Source organism: Cibotium barometz, chromosome 27, assembly GCF_041138505.1.
Source record: "Cibotium barometz isolate CiBa-2024 chromosome 27, ASM4113850v1, whole genome shotgun sequence".
NCBI classification, from domain to species: domain Eukaryota; kingdom Viridiplantae; phylum Streptophyta; class Polypodiopsida; order Cyatheales; family Cibotiaceae; genus Cibotium; species Cibotium barometz.
In genome coordinates, this window is record NC_141072.1 from 33,595,886 (window position 1) to 33,621,121 (window position 25,236).

The following is a 25,236-nucleotide window of genomic DNA, read 5'->3' on the forward strand; positions in this document are numbered from 1 at the left end:
CTACAAAGATACTCTGCAATGCTATGTTATGCATCTAAAACATGTAGACTTGTTATTAGGGATTAAGTGGTTTAAGACTCTTCAAGTCCAGATAGATTGGTCTAGTCATATTTTTTCTTTTCAACATGGAAACACCCAGTATAGTATTTTAGGTGATTGTATACATCCCTCTCACAGGGACCTCTTGTAAATACAATTGATTTTGGAAATATAATGGATTCTTCTTTGTATACCGCTTTTCATTGTGTATTGATTCCACTTTCTTCATTTCTTATCCCTTCCGTGGAAGTCAATGAATTAAGTGTGTTTGAAAGCAAAGAATTACAGAAGATACTTGATTCGTTTCAAGATGTATTTCCTAAGGAACTGCCATCGGGTTTACCACCTGAAAGGGAAGCAGATCATCGTATTGGCTTGATCCCTGGTGCTCATCCTGTCAGTATTCCACCTTATAGGATGAGCCAAGCTGAGGAAGATGAGTTGGCTAAACAACTCGAAGATTATTTGAGGATGGGCCAGATCCGTCCAAGTAAATCACCTTGGGGTGCACCTGTGTTGCTTAGGAGAAAGAAGGACAACACCTGGAGAATGTGTATAGATTACAAGAGATTGAATAAGCTGACAATTAAGAACCGTTATCCTCTCCCTCGATCAGATGACCTGATTGACCGGTTAGCAAGAGCGAAATATTTCACGAAGATAGATTTACGTACTGGCTATCACCAGATACGTATTCATGAAAGGCATGTCGAAAGAACCGCCTTTCGGACTAGGTATGGCCATTACGAGTTTCTCGTATTACCTTTTGAGTTAACCAATGCTCTAGTCACTTTCCAGCAAATGATGAACGATCTTTTTCGTGAACATTTGGGGAAATTTGTGGTGGTGTTCTTGGATGATATTTTGATATATAGTCGTACTCTTGAGGATCATGTTCGACACCTCACGATTGTCTTATCTATTTTAAGATAGAATCGACTATATGCTAAGTTAAGTAAATGTGAGTTTTTTATGATAGACATCATTTACTTGGGACACAAGATCACTAGAGATGGATTGAGCATTGACTATGATCGAGTTTAGAAAGTTCTGGACTGGCCTATACGGCGAACAGTGAAACAACTTCGTTCTTTTCTCGGTTTTGTTGTTTTTCTTCGGAAATCTTTGCGGGAGTACTCTCAGCTCACACTACCGATGACCGACTTGTTGAAAGGTCGTGGACATAAGTCAAATCAGCCTATCACTTGGAATAACGATTTGGATATGGCCTTCAAACTTTTGAAAGATAAAGTCAAGGAAGCACCTATCTTAGCATTACCCGATCCTAGTCGGTCTTATGTTCTTGAAACTGATGCCAGTGACTATGCCATCGGACTGCTCTATTTCAAGATGGTAGACTTGTTGCTTTTGAAAGTAAAAAGCTAGACGACAATCTCGTTGGCCAACCCTTGAGAAGAAGCTTTATGCTGTGATTCACGCTCTCAAGGTTTGGAGACATTATTTATATGGCTCCAAGTTTGTGGTATTGACTGATCATTAGTCAATCAAGTATGTGTGTGATACGGATGATTTGAGAGGAAGGAAAGCTCGTTGGGCTGAGTTAATGCAAGTGTCATGTGCATGATCAATGCCATGTACCTTCTCAGGACTAATCCAGAGCAAGGCAACCAGAAAAGGAGCATGAGAACCAGAGTTGGGGCACAAGGAGCAGAAGGTTGGACATGAAGCAAAGCTTGAAGAAGACCCAGAAGGAGTTGTCGGTTGTAGGGAGGGCATCGTTGGCTGTACCAGATCAAGTCGACTGCAACAGGCACCTCAATCCATGGAGAAGCGCTGCCCGACGAGCAATATGTGTGCTTCAGGCCCAGTCGGCTGGTCCGACAGCAGTCGGCCAGCTTCTACATTGCTCAAGAATACTATAAAAGGCAAAGTGTGTCCATAGTTGTATTCATTCAACCCTCTAGGGGTTTGGGTCAGTAGGAGTCCCATAGGGGGACAGTTTTGGGTGTCATTCATCTTTTATTCAAGGCAGCCTAGGGCTGTGTGTAAGAGTACCTTTTTGTACTATATGAATATACATGAATTTCCAGCACATCTCTCTCTCTCTCTACTCTCTCTTCATGTTTGCGTTTTGCATCAGATGGTTTCCAGTGGTGTTTAGGGCTGAAAGAAGACCCGCAGAGCTTCCGCGTGCTACAACAAGATTTTGATCTTGAGATTCGTTATCGGAAAGGGTCCATGAATAGTGTTGCAAATGCGCTTAGTCGAATTAGAGAGGTGAATACTTTGTTGTTCACCAAGATTTCTACTGACTTATTTCAGTCATTGAGAGGGCTTTGCATGACTAATAGTTATTTTGGTCCATTTTGGCAGAAGATCCAGGACGGGAGCTCATTGATTGACCAAGACTCGATGACTGAACAGCCTACCATTCAAGCTGCAGGAGTCCAGTGGATGATTCGTAATGGTTTACTATTCCGTAATGACAAAATTTGTGTACCATAGATCCCGGACATTAGGTCCAAGATTCTTAAGGAGTGTCACGACGCCCCTTCTGCTGGACACCCTGGGGTACACAGGACGCTATCGTTAGTGAAACACACTTTTTATTGGCCAAAGATGAAAGGGTATGTAGAAGATTATGTTCTCAAGTGTCAAGTTTGTCAAGCAAATAAAGCTGAACGCTTTAGACAGGCTGGGTTGTTGCATTCTTTGCAAATCCCAGGTAATAAATGGGAAAGTATTTCCATGGATTTTATTACCAGATTGCCAAGAACACATCAAGGCCACGATTCTATTTGGGGTTTTCAACCCAGATCACTTGTTACAGTGGGATTCTCAGGACTTCAGCATGATGCAGCACGTAATTTTTTTGCAAGATATGCAAGACATGTTACAAGCTGCAAAGGAATCTATTAGAAGTGCTCAAGAACGAGACAGATTTTATTCTAATAGACATCGTTCACCCAGAGAGTTCTCTGAAGGAACGATGGTGTATTTGCGAGGTCCGAAAGATTCCGAGACTTTACGGACAGGTTGATCTTCGAAATTATGCCCTAGATATTGTGGATCATTTCGTATTACACGAAGGATTGGTTCAGTTGCATATGAATTGGATTTGCCTTCTCATGTGAAAGTTCATCTTGTATTTTATGTCAGTAGACTTAAGGAAGTACTGGGTGGAACAGACCAGTTAGTTACTCCTCAAGAAATCATAGATGTCGAGGTCATGACATTTGTTCCACACGAACTTGAAAAGATTCTTGGATTTTGTGAAAGAAGATTGCGTAATATGCTTATCATGGAATACAAGATCAAGTGGAAGGATCGTGTTGAGGAGGACACTACATGGGAGACATTGACTACTCTTCAGAGAGATTACCCTGGCTTTTTAGTGAGCTCAGGAGTGAGCTCTTAGAGGAAGGGGAGTATGTCATGTGCACAGTGTGTATCTACCATGTGCTACACGCACACAAGACTAGCTTCAAGGTTTGGGGAAGCTTGGAGCTAGGCAGGCTGATTGGCGAGCTGAGTTAGGGATAGACTAACGGGCGGGCACCCAAGTATGGACGGGTAGGCGCCCAAGTGTGGACGCTTAATGACCGGCCAAGAGCCTATAAAAGGGTGGCCAAGGTTAGTCATTAGTCATATAGAGTCTCGCGTGATTTGTTAGAGCTCTATGGTCTGGAGCCTGGATAGAGTGCAGACGTGCACCTGCTTTACGCAGCCAAGGCCGGCAGCAATCTCGAGGCCCGCGAGGGTAGCTTCGTGGTGGTATGGGACATCGCGAATTAGAGATTGGTCGGTACGTCAACCTAGTTAGCTCAGCTCGTGGCTCGATGGAGACAGCCAAGACTGTGGGCTTGCCCACGGCTTTCATGGTTGGGAGGTGAGTTAGGCCTGCACCCCCTTCTTGTTTATTTGTTTGTTTGCAGGTTTCGAGTCTCGAACCAGGAGCGTTCTACGAGGAGATCCTTTGGGATTTTGACACTGATCGATAGAGTCACCTTCAAGCATGCAGTCAGTCTCAAGCTTGCCCCGAAGGTAAGCTACACGAGCCTCATTGCGACCTGAATACAACGCCGCCAAGGTATCCCAAGCACCCTTTGCAGTGGTGCAAGAACGAATGTGTGGAATGATATGCCTACGGCACGAGAGAGCAATCAACGCATGGGCCTGAGCATCCCTAGCATCCCAAGTACGTTGTTGCTGAGTAGGAGGACGAGGAGGTGGATCTGCAGGAGGGTGAGCGGGAATCACTTCACCTTCCGCTGGAGCAGGTGCAAGAGGACGCTCCTAAGTGCCATCCACATATAGCCATACATTATTTGTCACCAGGAGGTGAAACTTTTTGCAGTTGTTTTCTTTATTTACATTTCTTTATAAATATATATATTTTTCTTTTCTTTCTCTTTGGTTGCTGTTGTTTTTCTCCCGGGATCTCTTGGAAGGGCTTGGGCCATTGCAATGTCAGAATGGGTCAGCCAGTGGGGACTTTGGACCAGTGGTTGGCTAAGATGAGGGATCGATCCGTACGTACGGATCCCCGTACGGTGCGGATGTACGGTACGGATTGGACAGGCTGATTTGGCATGCCCTGGGCATTCAGTTCCTGTCACTCCTATACTTGGCAAACTTCGCATGCATATACAGACTTATGTCGACACAGAGGAGTTTCTTATCATGCCCTTGGAAGGATGTGATGTCCTATTGGGAATTCCATGGTGTCATAGGAAACATGCAGTGTTGGATGCTTTCAACAGGAAAATCACAATTGTACATAGGGACAAGACTCATGTTCTGGATGTGAAGCTGAAAGGAGAGTCTGTCCCAGTTATTTCTGCTTTTTGAACCTGAATTTTGAATGACTTGTACATTTGTATTATATGTTTGGCAATGTACAGTTTTGACATTTGTTGTCAATGACTTAATCAATGAATGAACTTTCAGTGCTTTGAAGTTGTATCTGTTACACTTCAATGAATGATTATACGTGTTGTGACACTAATAGTGCGGGGACACGTGCTATCGCCCTGTGTTGCATCCGGAAACATGTATTTGAAAGGCTTGAACCTGCGATGACACAAATGGTAGTGGGGGATTCCTATCATCGCCCCGTGTCATCTGTTGGCAGGAGATACATGCGATGACACTAATCACCTGGGGAATCTTGTGATCGTCCTGTGTCATCCGTTTGCATGTGGACTTGCAATCGAGGTTGCTTGCTTCTTTCAAGAGGGGGGTATGTCACCAGGAGGTGAAACTTTTTGCAGTTGTTTTCTTTATTTACATTTCTTTATAAATATATATATTTTTCTTTTCTTTCTCTTTGGTTGCTGTTGTTTTCCCCCCGAGATCTCTTGGAAGGGCTTGGGCCATTGCAATGTCAGAATGGGTCAGCCAGTGGGACTTTGGACCAGTGGTTGGCTAAGCGTGAGAACTGCATTGAAAGATGAATGACAGTGTCCAGGACATGGCCACTGAATGAGGGCATAGGCCGGTTTACACTAGTAAGTGGCCGCCACCGAAATGTGAATGTATCTTGAATTCTAAGCAAATTCTGAAGTGACCATAGTGGTCAAAGATGGTCAGGAGACCAGAAGGAATGCAGATGACATCATCCCTAAAATCTAGGGAACTGCTATTTTTGGCAGTGTCGGAATTGAAAAGTCTTCGCGTCAGTTTGTGCAGAATATCAAGGGGACCAAAAGCTGGCAAAGGACTGTTGTGAGAGTGTGAACCAGTCAGGAGATTTTTAGCTTGGAAGATTGCATGTGGAAAAGGCTTAAAAGTGTGCCAAGTGTCAAATTTATGTGCATTTTCCACACTGGGAAGAGGGAAGCGTGGGATTTTGGGCTGAATGAGGCTCATTTGCAACCATTATGGTGGGTTGTTGCAGGTTAAGAGCTATTGTGGTGCACTCCCTTGCCCTGCAACTCATGTATTGAGGGTTGAGCTTGCTCCCCACAGCCTCTCTCTCTCTCTCTCTCTCTCTTGCAGACTATGGTAATGCTCTCATGAGATAAAATCAGGTACAGTTGTGTGAATTTCATGCTTATATGCAAAGGCTAGTTGCCTCCTTGAACTGGAACCGGTGTAGTTAGTTCCTACACCAAAGCAGGAACGGAAGAGGGTAATAACCTCTTCAATACAACGCTGTTTCAGCACTGTTTAGGTGCTGTTTTTGGGCTGTTACGTTGCCCGGTTGATGCCAGAATGCAGTAGGACTTTGCTAAAGTCTTCCAGGACAGTACAAGGGTTAATTTGGGCTGAAAACAGAGCTGAAAACAGGCCTGTGCAGAAAATTACAGCAAGCTGAATTGTGATGTTTTGGACTCCATTGGGTAGTCTGATGCCTATGGAAGTGAGCCTGTCAGTTGGGACTCATTCTGAGATGTTATGGAACAGTTTTAGTGCAGTTATGTTGGCAAATTTCTCCCAGAATTTGTAAAACTCAGCTGGTGCAAGTAGAGTGCTTTGTTGCACTCGTGCTTTGTATTTTCCAACTTTTTAACAATAAAGAAATACCGCAAGGGGCGCCGGACTTCGGGGCCAATGTGTTGTTGAGCGAGGGAGCGAGGATTCTGTGATTGTGTGTCTGAGTAAGTCCAGGTTATTTGTGAATGAATTACCGCTTTATGTGTCCATAGACTGGTTTTATTATTGGCAACCAATACATGATGCATCATATAAGCCCACATAGGGTAGTTATCCCCATTGAGCTTGTCCTCTTGAGAGAGCATTTCAAAGAGGTCATTATTACTGTTGGCCATGATAACACAACAAATCTGTCACAAGTCACCACGAGTAGGCAATGTCCAGTCCATTTGAATATTGCCTTCTTCTTTGTCAAATCATACAAAGGAGAAGCAATCCATGCAAAGTGTCGAATGAACCTGCGGTAGTAAGAGCATAATTTTAGAAAACTACGGATCTCATGCACCGATCTCAATTCGGGCCAATTCTGAATTGCATCAATCTTTGCAGAATCCATCTGCGCTGGACACAATATGCCCAAGATAATGTATCTCTAACAAGAAGAACTCACTCTTCTTTGCATTTATGAAGAGTTTATGCTTATGGAGTTCTTTAAATACAATAACCAAATGAGCCCTATGCTCTTCTTCGATGTTCTAGAAGACTAGGATGTCATCAAAGAAGACACCTGTAAATTTCCTATACCCACGGAATATATGATTCATCATTCTATTGAATGTAGCCGGGGCATTCTTAAGACCAAATGGCATAACAAGATACTCATAAAGTCCAAATGGTGTCTTGAAAGCAGTTTTATGTACATCCTCTAGCACCACACGCACTTGATGATATCCACTCTTGAGATCAATTCGGCTAAAGCATGCTGATCCATCCAACTTGTCAAGGATGTCGTCTATGCGTGGAATCGGAAATCGATTCTTGATGGCAAGCTTATTCAAAGCTCTATAATCCACACACATACGAAAAGATCCATCCTTCTTTTGAACCAAGAGGACGGGCAAACAATATGGGGAAGTAAGTTCAGCCCTTAAGACTATGGACTCTTCTTCCTGCATTTTCTCTTTGCCACGGGACGACTGTCCCACAAGTTCCTGTTCCCTAATGTGCACCACATGAGTTTGCTCATCATGTAACGCATTGGAAGCATGCATTTCATTGTCCCCACCTCTTGTGTTAGCATCTCCAATATTCAATGTATGGGTGTCCATAGTGTTCTTAGTGTAGCGATAGCTAGTGTTCGCGGTGAAAGAAAGAAAGAAAGAAAGATTTTATTAACGTCTTCCAAAAGACCGAACTCGGCCTATACGGTTTTCTTTCACGATAGAAGTGAAAGAGAACCGTATGCTTTGATACCAATGTAACCTGGTTGAACACAATGCTAATCAATACACTTAAAGACTCAAGATTTAGTGGACAACATGCTCAATACAAGAAGTAATTTGCTGAATTGGCGAGAGACGCACAGTGAGCCGGAACGGCCGGCCCCTCCCTCAAATAAAATATCTTGATTTTGGGAGAATCAAGTACATAGTGTCATGGGAATTTCTGACCAGATTTCCATACCAATGCATATGAATCCAGTATTGCAAATGTAGACTTGCAACTCACACTACCCTCTCAAGTGCCCGTGTTCCCTACCATTTGCTCTCTATTGTTCCACCAACACATGGTAGCAATAATCTACAAGAGAGCACATAGGACAAGAGAACACTCTACACATAGTAGTTAGGAGGTTGTTTGAAACGGGTTTCCTAAAAGTTTCAAACGCGTTTCAAACGGGTTTCGTAAAATCAGTCCAAAGTTTCCTACAAGTTTCCTACCTACAGGTTTTTGCATGTACAAAATTTCAAATATATGCTATATAAAATATGTAAAAATAACACTAAATGCATAGAATACATGGAAACATCAATTTGAAGCCTACAGTCTTTGAATCACAAATAACAAAAACCATATAATCATGCATCATCAGTGTCAAATGATCATGATTCAAAGACCATGGTTCGCTATTCATGATCCATGATCCAATCATCCATCATTCCATGCCACAAAAAAAAAAACCATACATGACACTACATAGGTTGAAACTTATAAGTTTGAAGTGCTCATGTCACATGAATCATGATGAATCAATAGTCATGGCCCAATGCCCATAAACAATACAAAATAAATCAGCCTTGATGATGGAAAGAGGCACACGAAAACTAGAAAAAACTTTATCAAAAGAGTCGCACAGATTTCAACGTTAGATTTGGGGCAAAAAAAAAAGTCCAAAAATTTGCTTTAAAAAAACGCATTTCCTACAAGGAAACGTTTCCTTCCCTGTAGGAAACGCGTTTCCTAACTACTATGACCACACAAGGTATGTGAACATGGAGTCTGGTTCCTTCCTCCCGCTACTTGCTTACATATTTAAGCATCAAAGCTACCAATTGCAAGTAGAGTCGATGATAGCGGAAGTCTTTGCAATAGAAGAATTTGGAGTGTTGAAATCTTTGATTTGTCGCGATCCTTCGCGACAAAAGTCTTCAAGAGGATGAAGGGAACCCTGGGAAAGCTTCCCCTATGGTTCAACTTGAGAAAAGAGGGCTGAAATTAGAGTTTTTAGCAAAAAGACAAGAAATTACAGAAAAAAAAAGCGCTGTTTTGTTGAATTTCAGTCATTGGAAGTGTGTGGGAGAGTGAATACCATTTGAAAACACTCTTGGAAGCTTGAAAAACACACTAGTACGCTTGGTTATGGAGTTGGGAAGGAGAAAGTGTAGATAATACAGTCAGAGGCCTCATGAAGGAGGCGCCTACTTCTAGAGAGAGAGGGAAGAGAGAGTGAGTTGTCCACTCTAGGTGTCAGGTAGAGAGGACAAGTGCCTTGTGGTGCAAGCGAGAGCGGACACATGGCTGGTTGCTCCCTTTGTACAAAGGGGATAAGGTTTGGAAGGTGGGCATTGGGTTTTGTCCACCTCGGGACATCAGTGTGTGTGAACACAGGGTTGGTCATAACTTATAAGTGAGTTTTGGTCGCCCAAAACTTAATGAAGCATGTACACATTCACTTATAAATTAGTGCTAATTCCTAAGGCTAGGTTTATGACCAATACTTACCACTTGTCACATGCCACATAACCATGTCAGTAGACAGTTCCACACGCATGGTTTAGGGGCCGATGTCCCCTTACTCGGAACTACACATTGGTCAGGCAAGCATGAAAACAACATGCAATTTCAATTGCAAGCAAGCACATAAAGATGCTATGCAATGCAACATTGGTATGGACAATCCCTGTTCATGAGACTATACCAAAATAGACGTGCTCCAGGCAAGTACACAAGGTACCAATCTTATGGAACACCAATCCTCTAGGCATTTTTGGGATAGACACAAGTCCCAACGGAAAGCCAAGTCCACAATATCACATGAATGGCATCAATCCTCGGCATATGCAACTGCCATGGACGCCACTCCAATTTACATACAGAATGAGAAAGCACGGGTGGACCAATTGGGTGGCGAAATGATGACACCAAGCAGTTGTTAGGCTTCTTGCCAGATGCATGGGCACCGCTCTAGGTCAAGGGATAGGCCTTGTAGAAGACTGTCTCATGGACAGGCCATGTACAATCTATCTAGAAGACACGAAAGAGCCCATGGCTATTGGGTTTGCACATAGGCCATTCCATAGCACTGGGACAACTTGATAGAGGCTCATAGAACCCTGTTGGCGAGTTGCAAGGTTGCTGCTTCTCAATGTATGAAAAGTGATGCATTTAATGCTGATTTATCCGAATCGTGAGCAGGCCGACAACATACCAGCAAACCAACTTGCATATGGGAAAGTCTATATAAGGAAGGGTCAACCGTTTGCATAAATAATCTTTCATGCTGCAGACTATGTCAGCCAAGTGAAGGTATCCAAGTCAATTCAGTCTTGGTTATTCAGCCAGTAGTATGTCAGTCTACTTATTCAATAAAGCAAATATACCATATGTGGTGGGGGCCCTTAAGAGGGTATTTGGGACCCAATCCCTTGTGTTTAACAGGGCCTTATGTGAAGGTTTCCCCGCCAGTTGGGCTTCTAATACCATTGTGTTCATTCTGAAGGTAGGTGACCCCATGGACCCTGGTAACTATAGGACTATTATGATTGGTCACATGTTGGCCAAGATTTATGAATCAATCTTGGAGCATGAGCTCAGTAGATGGGCCGAGGAGTTGAGACTCAGAGCACCAAGGCAGGCAGGTTTCCAGAGGAGACACGCCACACTGGATCATATCTTCATGCTATGGAAGATCATTCAGGAGGTGAGAGCTCACAGGCATCGGATATACTGTTGCTTTGTGGATTTCCGCAAGGCTTTTGACAGTCCCCCAAGCCATATCGATGAGGAGACTTTAGGATATGGGAGTACCAGCAGATATGCTTTGGGGAATCCTCACACTTTATGAGTCTGTCTCACTGGCTGAGTAGGGGCTCGAGGGGGTGACCCAGAGGTCATACACAGGGGAAGCAAGGCTGCCCCCCTGTCTCCTACTCTATTCAGGCTATACATTGATGAGATATCTGACTACATAGATAGATAGGGAGGACCAAGAGCACGATTGGTAGGAGTCTTGATACCTATCCTATTGTATGTGTCACCAGCCTGGACATTTCCCAGTCTGAAAGGGGTCTGGTGGACTCCAGGATGTTTAAATATTTGGAAAGTACAAGCTTTGGGAATGGGGGATTATCCTAGAATACAAAGGACCACACTCCTAAAATTTAGGAGAGTTGCTATTTTTGGCCCGACTCCGATGGAAATTCTGTTCGCGTCATTACATCTGGAATTGAGCAGATACCAACAGTTGGCAAAGTGCCTATGACAGAATGTCTACCAGTTGGGATATTTTTAGAGGTAAAGATTATGGAAGGACCCATCTCTTAGATTGGGACATGTGGCAAGAAAGTGGACCAAAGTGAGACAAGTGGCCTGACACTTGTTAGAAAAAGGGATCAAAGTGAGACAAGTGGCCTCTCACACTTGTCACTTCAGCTATTGTGTGGCTCTCCACTTGTCATCGTAACCTTCTCTTGCCATTTTAGCTCATGGGAGGCCCAAATCTATAAATTGGAGCCCTCTCTCTTCATTAATGGAGGCTCTCTTGCTGCACACTAGCCTCTACCACCGTTACAGGCTGCCCTAATGATGGCTACTCTCTTTCTCTCTCTCTTGAAGGCTGCCCATGAAGAATACCAACTGTTGGGGACTGTTTTGGAGACTTCCATCGCGAAGAAATACTGAAGGCAAGGGTATTCAATCATTTATTATGATTTCTAGCCATTGTACTGGCTGTACCAGCTTTTGTACTTGCTGTACCACCCATTGTACCAGTTGTACCAACTTATGTACTTGCTATACTTGTTGTACCAGCCATCGTACCGGCTGTACCAACCAATGTACCTGTTGTACCAACCATTGTACCGGTTGTACCAGCCATTGTACCTGTTGTACCGGCTGAATGGAGAGTTGTACTTGTTGTACCCTCTCTATTGCATGAAGACCCGTGGTTTTTGGGGAAGAATCAGTACCCACACGGAGGTATATGGATTATATTGTTGGCTCGGCATTTCTACAGCCTATGTTCCGGCTTGGTTGCCTCGTGTTGGGCTGTGTTATGGCATTTGTATATGGATAATCCGGCATCTCCCGTGGGGAGAGTAAGGCCCTCAAAGCTTGTACATGATATTATTCTCCTTGGGTAATAAAATACTCCAAGGGGGGGGTCGGCCCATTCCGGCCTCTATGCGGTGTCACATGTGCAAGCTCCATTTTCAGCATTTGTGGATGTTTTGTCTAGCTTTTATGTTTTATGCAAAGTGATGATGGATATGTGTTAAGGCTGATAAATGTTTTAATATGCATTGATGGTATCAACAAGTGTGTCAAAGGCCCTAGTCCCCTGGGCACCCGCCGCAAGTTACACAATGCGACCAGATGGCCTAGATGACTATGATGAATTCTCGAGCGGTCCTAGTGACCAGGCCTTGAGCGATAGTCTTGACATCATCCCCACCTTCCTCCGGCTTATCCATATGAGAATTTGGAAGGTCAACAAACCCTTAGGTTTTCGAGTAGATTTTTGCAGAAGGTAAGTATACATTTATTACATCTAACACATGTGACCGGCCATGAAGAAGTACCATCAAGAATAAAGCTATTGGTCAAAGAACAGACATTGAGATGTTGCCAAATGAGCAGATGACACCACAGATATAGGGAAAAACCAAATGCACAAGCTCACCAGATGGGGCTAGTACCTTGAAACATATGGAGGTAGTACATGATGTACTTGGAACACATGGATATACATGGAACATATGGATGTGCTGTAGTCTGTAGAGTTAAGGACAATTGCGATATAAGAGGAAGGTTATGTAACTATTTAGCTCTCCTAGCTCTATATCACATGATGAAACCCATGCCCAGACACTAGACAAGTGGAAGAACACATGTAGACAAGGTCCATAAGGTTGAAGATTGGGGTTATAATTACCTATATCTAAGGCATGACTCTATCATTACACGAGTCAATCTCACGAGAAATTCTCCGATGCACAATCATCAAACATGAACAAAGCGGGTTGATCTTTGAGCTGTCCCCAAGCTTTACATACATGGATTGTATGGACATGTGCGGAACTGCACAGGCATGTGCGGAGCTATACGGACTGAAATTTCAAGAACCCTAAAAATTTTCAAAAACCCTAAAATGTTTTAATATGCATTGATGGTATCAACAAGTGTGTCAAAGGCCCTAGTCCCCCGGGTACCACCGCGAGTTACATTGGTATCAGAGCATAGGCTTTCTTGGAAGCGGAGGCTTCCTTCTATCAATAAGAAAGAGAAAAGATCTCAAGTGGGGACCACACTTACCATCATTGCTATTAAGCATGGCTAGCCACTTCAGAGCCTATGAAGCATGAGCATGAGCAGTAGACAGCTTGTTGATCTAAGGATTTATGAATTCACAAAATTTATCTTGGAAGTATGGAGTTGGCTTTATGTGCACACGTTTAGCACTCTTTCCATATGGATATTGTGGATTATATTATCAAGCTTACACGTAAGCTATATGGTGATATATCTCAGGATATCTTATGGATATGGTGACGAGATATTTCTTTTGGCTTCATGACCAACCTGGCAAAGAAAAGCTAAGTATACTTTGAGTTTGCAAAGTTAGTGCTTTTGCTATGAAGTGTTTTTGATGTTCACTAACCCTTGTATAGCTATGCAAGGAGAAAGGTGTTGTTGTTTGCCTTGAGATGGTTTCAGGGAAACATTGTTTATGGCTCCCTTTAATGGGATGAATTCTTTTCATGGATCCCTTTATTGGGATGGATTATATCTATGGAGATTTCTTTCTTGGACGAGATTTATATAGATATTGGGCTTCACAAGCAATTTCTATGGACGAATCTGTCCGAGTTTATAGAGAAGAAATCTTTGGATATCTCATGGATATGATGCTTTTATGGATAAAGTCCACCTCTACTCCAAGGTGTGTGGTTAGCACAGAGTATGTGGTAAGAGTTATGGTATACAGGTCTATGGATTCTTGAACTTCTTTTCTAGGGATTTGGATCTATCCTCAGGTTTATGGATTATGTTTATGGCTCCCTTTTACTGGGATGGATTATTCTTTTTGGCTCCCTTTATTTGGGATGCATTGGACTTATGGAACTCATGGTTCACTTACCTTGTGTAGTGTTCTCTTGTCCTACGTGCTCTCTTGAAGATTGTTTCTACCATGTGTGGGTGGAACAATAGAGAGCAGATGGAAGGGAACATGGGTACTTCAAAGGGTAGTGACAAGCACAACATACCCTGTGTAGTGTACTCTTGTCCTACGTGCTCTCTTGAAGATTGTTTCTACCATGTGTGGGTGGAACAATAGAGAGCAGATGGAAGGGAACATGGGCATTTGAGAGGGTAGTGTGAGCTGGTGGCCGAAATGCCTACAAACTATTGGTGGCCGAAATGCCTATAAACTATGTGTAGCAGAAATGCTTATGGAACACCAGGTTATCTATGCCTGCGAGTGATTGTTTTATCTTGTTACTTGAGTCCACCTCTCATCCAAGGTGTGTGGTCAGAGTACCAACACGGAGTGCAAGTGGTAAAGTGGACATGACGGGACTTATGTCTATGCCAAGGGTCATGTGGACCAATGTCTTGTTGGCAGGAGACTTATTTTGTCTCGCCCATTTACTTGGGACATGAATTATGATATTTGGACTTATGGGACTGTTTTGTCTCGCCCATTTACTTGGGACATGGATTATGATATCTGGACTTATGGGACTGATTTGTCTCGTCCATTTATCTTGGGACATGATTATGATATCTGGACTTATGGGACTGTTTTTGTCTCGCCCATTTATCTTGGGACATGATTTTGATATTGGTATTATGGAGACTTATTTAGTCTCGTCCATTTCTTTGGGACATGGATTCTTCAGTTATATTGGATTTTTGAGACTGTCTCGTCTCGCCCAATCGATGGGACATGATTATATCTTGAATATATGGCTTGAAGCTTAAAGTTGCGGACAACTTTTAAGAAGCTGGGGAGGATGTCACCAGCCTGGACATTTCCCAGTCTGAAAGGGGTCTGGTGGACTCCAGGATGTTTAAATATTTGGGAAGTACAAGCTTTGGGAATGGGGGATTATCCTAGAATACAAAGGACCACACTCCTAAAATTTAGGAGAGTTGCTATTTTTGGCCCGACTCCGATGGAAATTCTGTTCGCGTCATTACATCTGGAATTGAGCAGATACCAACAGTTGGCAAAGTGCCTATGACAGAATGTCTACCAGTTGGGATATTTTTAGAGGTAAAGATTGACCCATCTCTTAGATTGGGACATGTGGCAAGAAAGTGGACCAAAGTGAGACGAGTGGCCTGACACTTGTTAGAAAAAGGGATCAAAGTGAGACAAGTGGCCTCTCACACTTGTCACTTCAGCTGTTGTGTGGCTCTCCACTTGTCATCGTAACCTTCTCTTACCATTTTAGCTCATGGGAGGCCCAAATCTATAAATTGGAGCCCTCTCTCTTCATTAATGGAGGCTCTCTTGCTGCACACTAGCCTCTACCACCGTTACAGGCTGCCCTAATGATGGCTACTCTCTTTCTCTCTCTCTTGAAGGCTGCCCATGAAGAATACCGGCTGTTGGGGACTATTTTGGAGGCTTCCATCGCGAAGAAATACTGAAGGCAAGGGTATTCAATCATTTATTATGATTTCTAGCCATTGTACTGGCTCTACCAGCTTCTGTACTTGCTGTACCACCCATTGTACCGGTTGTACCAGCTTTTGTACCGGCTGTACCTATTGTACCAACCACCGTACCGGCTGTACCAGCCATTATACCTGTTGTACCAGCTCTTGTACTGGCTGTACCAGCTTTTGTACTTGCTGTACCACCCATTGTACCGGCTGTACTAGCTTTTGTACTTGCTGTACCTATTGTACCAGCTATCGTATCGGCTGTACCAACCAATGTACCGGCTGTACCAGCCATTGTACCGGCTATACCAGCCATTGTACCTGCTGTACCGGCTGAATGGAGAGTTGTACTTGTTGTACCCTCTCTATTGCATGAAGACCCGTGGTTTTTGGGGAAGAATCAGTACCCACACGGAAGTATATGGATTATATTGTTGGCTCGGCATTTCTATAGCCTATGTTCCGGCTTGGTTGCCTCGTGTTGGGCTGTGTTATGGTATTTGTATATGGATAATACGGCATCTCCCGTGGGGAGAGTAAGGCCCTATATTATTCTCCTTGGGTAATAAAATACTCCAAGGGGGGGGTCGGCCCATTCCGGCCTCTATGCGGTGTCACACGTGCAAGCTCCATGTTCAGCATTTGTGGATGTTTTGTCCAGCTTTATGTTTTATGCAAAGTGATGATGGATATGTGTTAAGGCTGTGGCCATGTTTAAATGTTTTAATATGCATTGATGGTATCAACAAGTGTGTCAAAGGCCCTAGTCCCCCGGGTACCGCTGTGAGTTACAGTATGCAAATGATATTGTTCTTATCTCCGACTCACCAGAGGGGCTACAGAGGCATTGGATGCATTACGGGCCTTTTGCGAGGACCGGGACCTCACTATGAATCTTGGGAAGACCAAGGTATGATCTTTTACCTCCTTGCCACAGTGGATAGGCAGATCCGCACGACAATTTACATATAGTGGGGAGCCCGTGGAGCATGTGACCTCTTATGTATACCTTGGGATCACTTTTGTTGGACCGCAATTCTTTATGTGGAAGGCAACCGAAACCAGATTGATTTGTGGCTATGCAGCCCTCGGCTCACTTGAGAGGCAATGCTCACAGATACAGTTTCATGAGCGGAGGACAAAGCTCTGGCTATTTGAGACACTAGCATAGAGTACTCTCATTGAATTCTTCCAGACTAGAGCTCCGAGAGCAGATCCACCCACTACACTCGACCTCCAGGTTGATGCAGGCGAACCGTCAAGTAGCAGCTTGCACCATCGCGCAGGAGGACCAAAGATGACACGTGGAACACGAGCGTTTCCTTGCAGCTCTCGACGCAAGGGTGGTACTAGGGACTTCCTCGACTCATCTTCATGAGAAGATGAATTTCAGTAAGTATAAAGGTAAACTCGATCCCATGGCTTCGTATTCTTGGATTCAGTAGTTTGAAGCTTATTTTACCGCAGACAGAAAGTCGGATGTGGAGAAAGTAGTGTTAGCTGGCTGCTACATTAAGGTTGAAGCTATTTCTTGGTGGACTCATTGGGCCGAGGCCAATTCTCAGTTTGGAGTTGTCGCTTATAAATGGGACCAATTTGTCGCCGACCTGAAGAAGCAATTTCTACTGCCACATTATCTTGAGCTGTTGGAGGACGAGTCAAGGGGATTGCGCCAAAACGTGTAGCCAGTCCTCTAGTTTACCAACAAAGTCACTCACCTGGCTTTACAGGTGAGCAAATCTAAGGAGGACAAGAGAGGGCAGTTTAGACTCGCGGATCCAATGGGATGTGTATGTTTGAACCATCAACCTTCGAAAGGGCACTAGTGCTTGTGTAAAGTGCTGAGATGAAGTACAATGGTGGAAAGCCCAAGACTTCCCATCCCGCAATGCCCAAGGCAACTACTACAAGTGGCAAGGGCGAGAACCAAACGAGGTCTTTCCTAGGATAGAGCATGGGAGCCTCTGGCTCCAAGAACTCGACCAACGTGTTAAACTTACTCTAGACCAGAAAGCTCAGGCTGACAAGAACGATGGTAAGCTCGGCCAGGATGAGCAGAACCAATATAAAAAGGAGGGAAGATGCTTCTATTGTCATACAATAGGGTATACTTTGAGGGTGTGCCTTAAGAAACCCACTACTACACCACCAGCCTCGTCATCTTCAAAGGTGCGCCAAGCTCCCACACAGAACTCCACAGGATGCCGCTAGTTCTTCATTTCCCAATCCCACGGTTGGTGCCATTGATAGCTGGGAGCTCGAAGATAAGGAGAAGGGCACCTATGACTCGGAGTATGAGCGCAATGAGTTGCGCAAGACCCTTGGCTACATAGGTGGCCAGAGAGTCGTGGTCTTGTTTGACAATGATAGTATGGAGGATGTGGTTACGGCATAGTTAGAGAAACGGCCGTTTCCTAGCCCGGAAACATGGAAACGTTGTTTCTCGAGAGTCACCGTTTCTCTGTTTCCTAATCTCCAATAAAAAATCACCCATTGATTTGTCTCATCTAATGCTTGCTTAGTGATTTTCTACAAATTTTGCTTACTATTTATTTCAAATTATGATGGTGTACTCGAAACTTTTCCCTAGTTGTTAATTTTCTCATTATTTTTATATTAGGTATCATGCATCCACCGTTTCCATTTCCTAGTTTTAAGCCATTGTCGTTTTCCAAAGGCCGGCCGTTGCCGTTGCCGTTTCCGTTTCCGTTTCATGCAACTGTGGATTACGGAGCAGGTCACTCGGTGGGCCCGTTTCCCATTGACTTTGGTAGACAAGGAGGTTGAGGGATTTAGCATAGGTAAGACTACGAGTATCAAGTTTGAGGCTCGAAGTGCTAAGTTAGTTATCAAGGGCATAGAGTTTGTGCGAGATTTCATGGCTGCCCTTCTAGTAGGAGCAGACATAGTCATAGGGATTCATTGGTTTCACTAGTTCCATCCCAACACTGACTGGGAGTGGCACACTTTCCAGATTCTCCGGAATGTGCCCAAGGCTCGTGTAACTATCAAATGTGAGCCATGAATACCTAACTCTCATAAGCCACATGCAAGCTAAACAAGAAATGCGGAAAGACGCACAATGTGTGTGGTGATCCAAACAGTTACCAGTGCTTTAGAGAAGTAGGCCCTACATGACCGATTCCATAAGATTTGTCTTGGGGACAATCTCCCTCCCAAGCTGCCTCCGTCTAGACCGAAGGATCCTAGAGTTGATCTCCTCCCAAGATCGAACCCCTCAAGCAAGTTTCCATATCTCCTGAGCATTTCCCATATCTCCTAAGCAAGGCTATGGAATCGGAGTTGGATTGCCAACTCCAAGAATTGCTGCGATCCAGGTTCATACCTTCCAATGTGTCTCCTTTTGCAGCAGTAATCCTTTTTGTCAAGAAAAAGGATGGATTTTCCAGGTTGTGTGTGGATTATCATGCTTTGAATAAGTTGACAGTTAAGAGCAAGTTCCCGATGCCTCAGATTTCTGCTTTGTCCTTGCGTTTGGCATTTCGTAGACAACCGTCATCGGGAAGTTTTTTGCGTTGTAAAGAAAGTTCTCCAAAGCAATAAAGCAAACTCTTGGGTAGATTGGGACCCAATTGGGTGTCGACACTAAAAATTCTCTCTCTACAGCTCTATCTCCCATCTCCTGTATTAAAGATTAAAGTGGATTGCTTCATGCTCACTAACATAAAGTGATATAGAAGCAGTTGCACGATCATTACCGGCTGCATGCTACGGTATATGAGACAGAGGTATGGGGCTGTAGGTGCCCTTTATATAGGGGCCGAGCCGCTGAGGTGCTGGCTGACTAGGTGGTAGAGCTGGTCGTGGGATGAAAAAGAACCTATAAGGTGTTTAGACCTAGGTGCCCCAAATTTGGTCCTTTGCCCAAGGCCTTGGGCTGCTCAACATATCCATGGCCCCCTTTTTGGATGGCCAATGGGCTGGCTGTCCATGCACCCTATGGATGACCTTAATCCACGGCCCCTCACCATGTGGTCTCTGATAGCGTATAACTGGGTTTGTATACACCTCAACTTTGTCTCTCAACAATGGCTGGACCCGATCAAGTGGCCTAATAAGTGCCTGAGATGTCACGGCACATTGCTTCATACAAGAGGGTTACAAAATGTGTTGAATTTTACAGATAAGGGAAGTATAATGCATAAGCACTGAGGCAATATCCTTCAAGGTCTGTCTAGGTTGTGTGCGAGTATGGTAAAGTTCCTCTGTGATCTTTTACACCAGGTTTGCATTCTCTAGTTTAAATGTATACTGTTTGCAGGTGGAAAAGCCAATCTTTTTACCCTGTTTTGGGGTAAATCGGAGGGAGAAGCACATTCTTTTACCTCTTGTCACTGATGTTGCAATTGAACAAGGTATGTAGCTTTGGCCTCACATTCTTTGTTGTCACCAAGGTTCTTAGGAAATGTGTAAACCTTGTGCAACACCTTTTCAATCAATCACACTATGTAAAGGCTGAGTGTATTAATCAGGTTGCTTGCAGTCTGCCTACGGGATCCATTCTATAAAGATTGAAAACGCCAGTCGTAGGAAGCCACCTCCAGGTGATGATCTGCAGATTCTTGGGGTAGTTAATCCCAAAATGTTCAGAAAGGTACTTTTTGCCGTTATTCCCTGATTTTATGAACTATTTACCATGGATCATTGTTGCATTGCTTTATGGAGATGATGGTCAGACTGTGTGTGCAGGTGGTGCTAATGGCTCTTGCAAATCTAAGGAGGGAGCAGGGAATTGGTAGAGGGAATGGTCATACTAAGTTAACATACGATGACTTTCATGCAGATGCCCGCACATCTTTCATTCCTGAAAGGACTTCGTCTCAGGGTTGGGCATGGCAACAAGGAACCGGTTTGTCATCTTGGCAGGTGGGGGAATCAAGGCAACCTTTATGCTAAGTGATTTAATATCAACCTTACCTGACCACTCTTTGGCACACATCTCAGATGTCCTGCTCGCCCATGAATGAGGTATTGTATGAAAGTCCATGCATTGTTTCTGGAGACACCCTTATGAGAAAGCTGGATGACATTGGGAATTCGATTAAGGTATGATAAATTTTGGTTGATTATAGAGTAGTGCTAATTGCTTGTCGGCAGTAACTGATTTTTGATGTTTTTACTGGTATATACAGAGGATTGAAGTGCTCATAGAGCAGCCACATACAAGGCCCATGGACACCCCTTCTCAGAAGCCTGAAAAAGAGATTTTCAACCTGTAGCATGCCCTGGTGTAAACAGTAAGTTTGCTTGGCTGTACATACCTTAAAAAAAAAAAACCAACCAAAAAACTCACAATTCTACACAATGTTTGTCCACACTACGTCAGGATTTTACATGCACACATCTCATTCTTGTTCATAAGACTGGTTGTTTCCTATTTATTCTAGTCAATTGTGTGTTAATACATGCAGCTAAAGTGTGAGGTAATTTAGTACACTCTGCATTTTATACCTATTAAAAAGAGGAGGCATGCATCAACTTCATCATCCTGTCTTCACCTCTCAGTATATCTTTTCTTTGAGTTTTAGGAGCGTGTCCATCATCTGTATCATGGATTGGTCACTAAGGTGTCACACAATGTTATTAAGCCACAGTTACCATGGTTCTATAGATGGATTGCACCTCAAGGCTTATTAGGAGTGTTATCTCTTAAGGAACTTGTATCCAACGATCAATTAGTGTGTTCAATAGAAGAGGCCTTTTGTTTTGATATCAATGTTGTAGGATATCCGAAAAAGACTAACTTGTGAGGAGTCTAACTTCTATTACTCGTTAAAAGGATCAATAGGTGCACTAAGGATTCTCTAGATTGGAAGATTTGATGTCTTTCCAACTGCAAGCTTATTAGGTTGCATTTTCTCATGCCAAACAATTTGTTGGGATAAAAGAATCCGTACCTCCAAGAGTCACTAACTCCACCAATTCAAGATCTTCAATTTCTCTTGGGCACTTCAACATATTTGGTACTTGTGTCCAGCCCTCTTTTCCTTTCATTGCTTGTCTTTTTTAACACCGCAATTTGAGAAACTATTGTCGCCTTTCATTATTATGTATTGGTAGTTCTGGTGTTAAGTTGATGGCTAGGTTCTCTTCATTGATAAAAGGAGCACGAGTAATAATTAAGTGCTTTCTTCATCAATTCATGCTTTAATGAATAAGCGTGAACTCTCTAAATTAAGGACTTTTTTAACATGGAAAATTATCAAACATTATTGCTAGTAAATAGTTTGGTAACCATCATATCACCATCAATGTCTTTAGTGTGCACTTGAGTTTTTGTCTTCGAATATATTGAATCTTGAAAACAAAGAACAATAATTGATCTTGAACATAAGTAAGACACTATTCATGGTTTGTGTAGGAGAATACATGAATAGATTCATGTGTAGCTAATAAATTTGATCCACCTTTTGTCTTGATCCCTTAAGATGAGGCATCGGGTTGAGAATCTTTTATGCATTTTAGGCAATGAATTTGTTTTGGGTGTTTTGGAAATAAAGACATCTCTCTCAATGGAGAAGAGGGACCTCATCACATGTTTTGTACAACCTAAATGGTTGAATGTGGAGAATAAGTTACATGTTTTTTTTTCTTTGACATCTGCGCACTTTGTCTACTAAACAATCAAACATTATACAAAAAGTAAGCTAAAAAGCTTGAAACTTGAAAACTCAAATCCTCAAGTCAATTTAACTAATGTCTTGAATATTTTTTAAAGATTATGGCTTAAGAGTTTGTTTGTAAAATATATTTTTTAAAACAAAAGTGCTTACTTGAAAACTCAAATCCTCAAGTCAATTTAACTAATGTCTTGAATATTTTTTAAAGATTATGGCTTAAGAGTTTGTTCGTAAAATATATTTTTTAAAACAAAAGTGCTTACTTGATGTAATACTCCAACATAATGACCACCAATTCCATAGTAGACATGGCATAAGTGAGCTCTTGACCATTCAATGATGAATTGCACTAAATTGCCTTGCAATCAACATAAATAATACCTTTTAAAGATGCATGGCATCAAACAAAGGATGCAAGAACCGTCACCCTTTATAAGCAATCCATGCAATGCATCAAAAACCAAATATAGAAGCCTCTGATCGATTCATTTCACCAAGAACATAAACTATGAACTCTTTGCACTAATAACCAAGGCAATACATTGAATTGAATTGGAAAGCAAGTAGCATATCGATCATCTCCTTATCCATATGCATTGCTAGCAGCACTTTTAGATTATACACAAAATCATTTCGTAGCAGTGTATTGCTTTGCACCTTTATTCAAATTGAGCCTAAGGTTGAAATCTCATGTTTTTTTTTTGTGTGGGGCTATTTTTAGTTGCAAAGTATGCAGTGCATTGAGTTTGCTCCTTTGTGGCCAATTCGTAGTCATGAATGGTGTAAATAAGGGCGACCTCAAAGAAATGTGTTTAAAAATTGTTGAAGTGTATGTTACTTTTCTTCATGGAATGGGATAGGTGCTCAACTCCATGCATTTCTTTGGAAATTTGGTAGGTATTGATGTATGTATAACTCGAGCCATAACTATATTGATGCTTGAATTGTGGGACTAGCATAAGTCGGGGCTTGCCTTCAAGAAGAATGTCAATGTTGCTATACACGAGTGTATGCATGGTGGTATGTAGCTATACGAGGTGAATAAGAATTACGAATTGATAGGATGATGGCTATCTTGCCCTCTTCCCATGGTTGGAGCACATGCACTCCCTCTAAATACATGGGTGGAAGCAACAATGGCACCCTCTAATTTGCTAAACTTATGAGTTCTCATGGGAGAATGTAGGGTGTTACATTGAGATTTTCAAGGGTCATTGAGGTAAGTTTGGTAGCCAACAATATAACAGGTAGGCATTCATATGAGATTTGAAGAATTTGAAAATTTACCACATTATACATTGACTTTAAAAAAGCATTGTTAAATTATCACAAGAACTAGGAGGTGAAGGTGTTACCAAGAGAGTGCAAGAGAAAAGAACGAAAGAGTACGGAGAAGAAAAAGTGGGTAATGAGTGGAAAAGAGGGCGGCTTATACGAGGTAGGTGGCTTAAGCATTACGAGTTGCAAGGCAAGGGAGAACAATAAGATGGCTTTGGATTCAAATGTAAGTGGGAATGTGTGTGTGTGTGTGTGTGTGTGTGTGTGTGTGAGAGAGAGAGAGAGAGAGAGAGAGAGAGAGAGAGAGAGAGAGAGAATTCTATTATTGTCAATGGAAGGCCAAAATGACATGTGAGACCAATACATAATTACATAAATCAAGATCAAAGTCTTATGTGCAAAATCTAATTTAAAAAAGAAACATGAAACTAAACAAACAACTAAAAAGGCATCCTAGTGCTCACCTCTTATCTCACTAGGAGATGCAACATTTGTAGAAGTACAAGGTTGTTGGTCAATGGATGTTGGTGGTGAGGCTATGTGGGTAGTAGCTACCACTGGTGAAGTGTATGGTTTTGGGTTTTAAATTTTTTGGATGAAGGCTTTTCTATGTGCCTTTAAAATTGAAGTGAATTTCACACTTTGTCAATCCCTTATCAATCATAGGCCATCACTAAAAATGGAAAGTACTAAAATCATAGGTGAACCATGTATCTCCCCTTTACCCTCAACGTAGATGACCTTGGTTTACTTGTCAAGCCTAAGAGAACATGATGCATTCTTGAACTACCAAATCATGTCCACCAAGAATATTTCCTTTTTTATCAAGAAGCCAAACTAAACCTCTTTGGTAGGTTAAAAACCTATTATTTTCATGAAATATGAAGATCCTATTCAGAAGTTATATATATGAACATGAAGACATGGCAAGAACTCCGAGTGGGTGTAGGCGAAGATGGAGGTTTTCAAGAAAGAAAATGATTAAAAAAAAGATGATATGAGTAGAAAAAACTAGAATTTTTAAAGAGTTTAGACAAGTTCTATAGGCATGCCAATATAAGTGTGAGATGTGCATAGGAGGCAAAAGTAATCACGCTAATGGGATGGTGGAGATAAGGACACGTGCAAAAAACAAGACCTAAAGTGAAACATGTGGTAGTGAAGATAAGCACTTTGATTGGTCCACACATTTGATCCCAAGTAAGATAGGTCAAAAGTAGCCAATTGGCCTATCTATAGAGCCACACATGATGGGCCAAGGTGGGTGGTAGAGAGGGGATGAAAAGATTGCATTTAGAGAAACTTAGAAACTAATTACATAAGGCAAACAAAGAGTTAATGGATATATTAGAAATTTTCTATGTAGAGTGCATAACAACATTAGAACCAATTAAAAGATATAGCCTAGGAAGACGCTTCAAAGCATGGACACTTTGAATTGGTGTGCATCAAAGTAAAGTTGTTTCTTAGAAGAGTAAAATATGGGTGTAGTATTATGTAGGACTTAGAAAAGCACTAAAATGAGGTGATTTTTCTATCATGCAAA

At 42.5% G+C, this 25,236-nt stretch overlaps 1 protein-coding gene across 3 annotated transcripts in view; it reads left to right on the forward strand.

The window, feature by feature from the left end:
* LOC147623315 (uncharacterized) overlaps nt 1–21,783 on the forward strand; it is a 39,519-nt gene extending 17,736 nt beyond the window's left edge. The window contains exons 2-7 of one of the 3 annotated variants that reach the window (XM_086821432.1): nt 20,054–20,147; nt 20,265–20,386; nt 20,482–20,658; nt 20,737–20,838; nt 20,925–21,029; nt 21,572–21,783. In XM_086821432.1, the coding sequence (XP_086677558.1) occupies nt 20,054–20,147; nt 20,265–20,386; nt 20,482–20,658; nt 20,737–20,838; nt 20,925–21,011 (582 nt within the window). In that variant the 3' untranslated portion in view covers nt 21,012–21,029; nt 21,572–21,783. Of the gene's footprint in view, nt 1–20,053; nt 20,148–20,264; nt 20,387–20,481; nt 20,659–20,736; nt 20,839–20,924; nt 21,227–21,320; nt 21,505–21,571 lie in introns of those variants that run through there. The other 2 variants (XM_086821433.1, XM_086821431.1) reach the window with 2 other exon arrangements.
* Nucleotides 21,784–25,236: the final 3,453 nt, after the last annotated feature.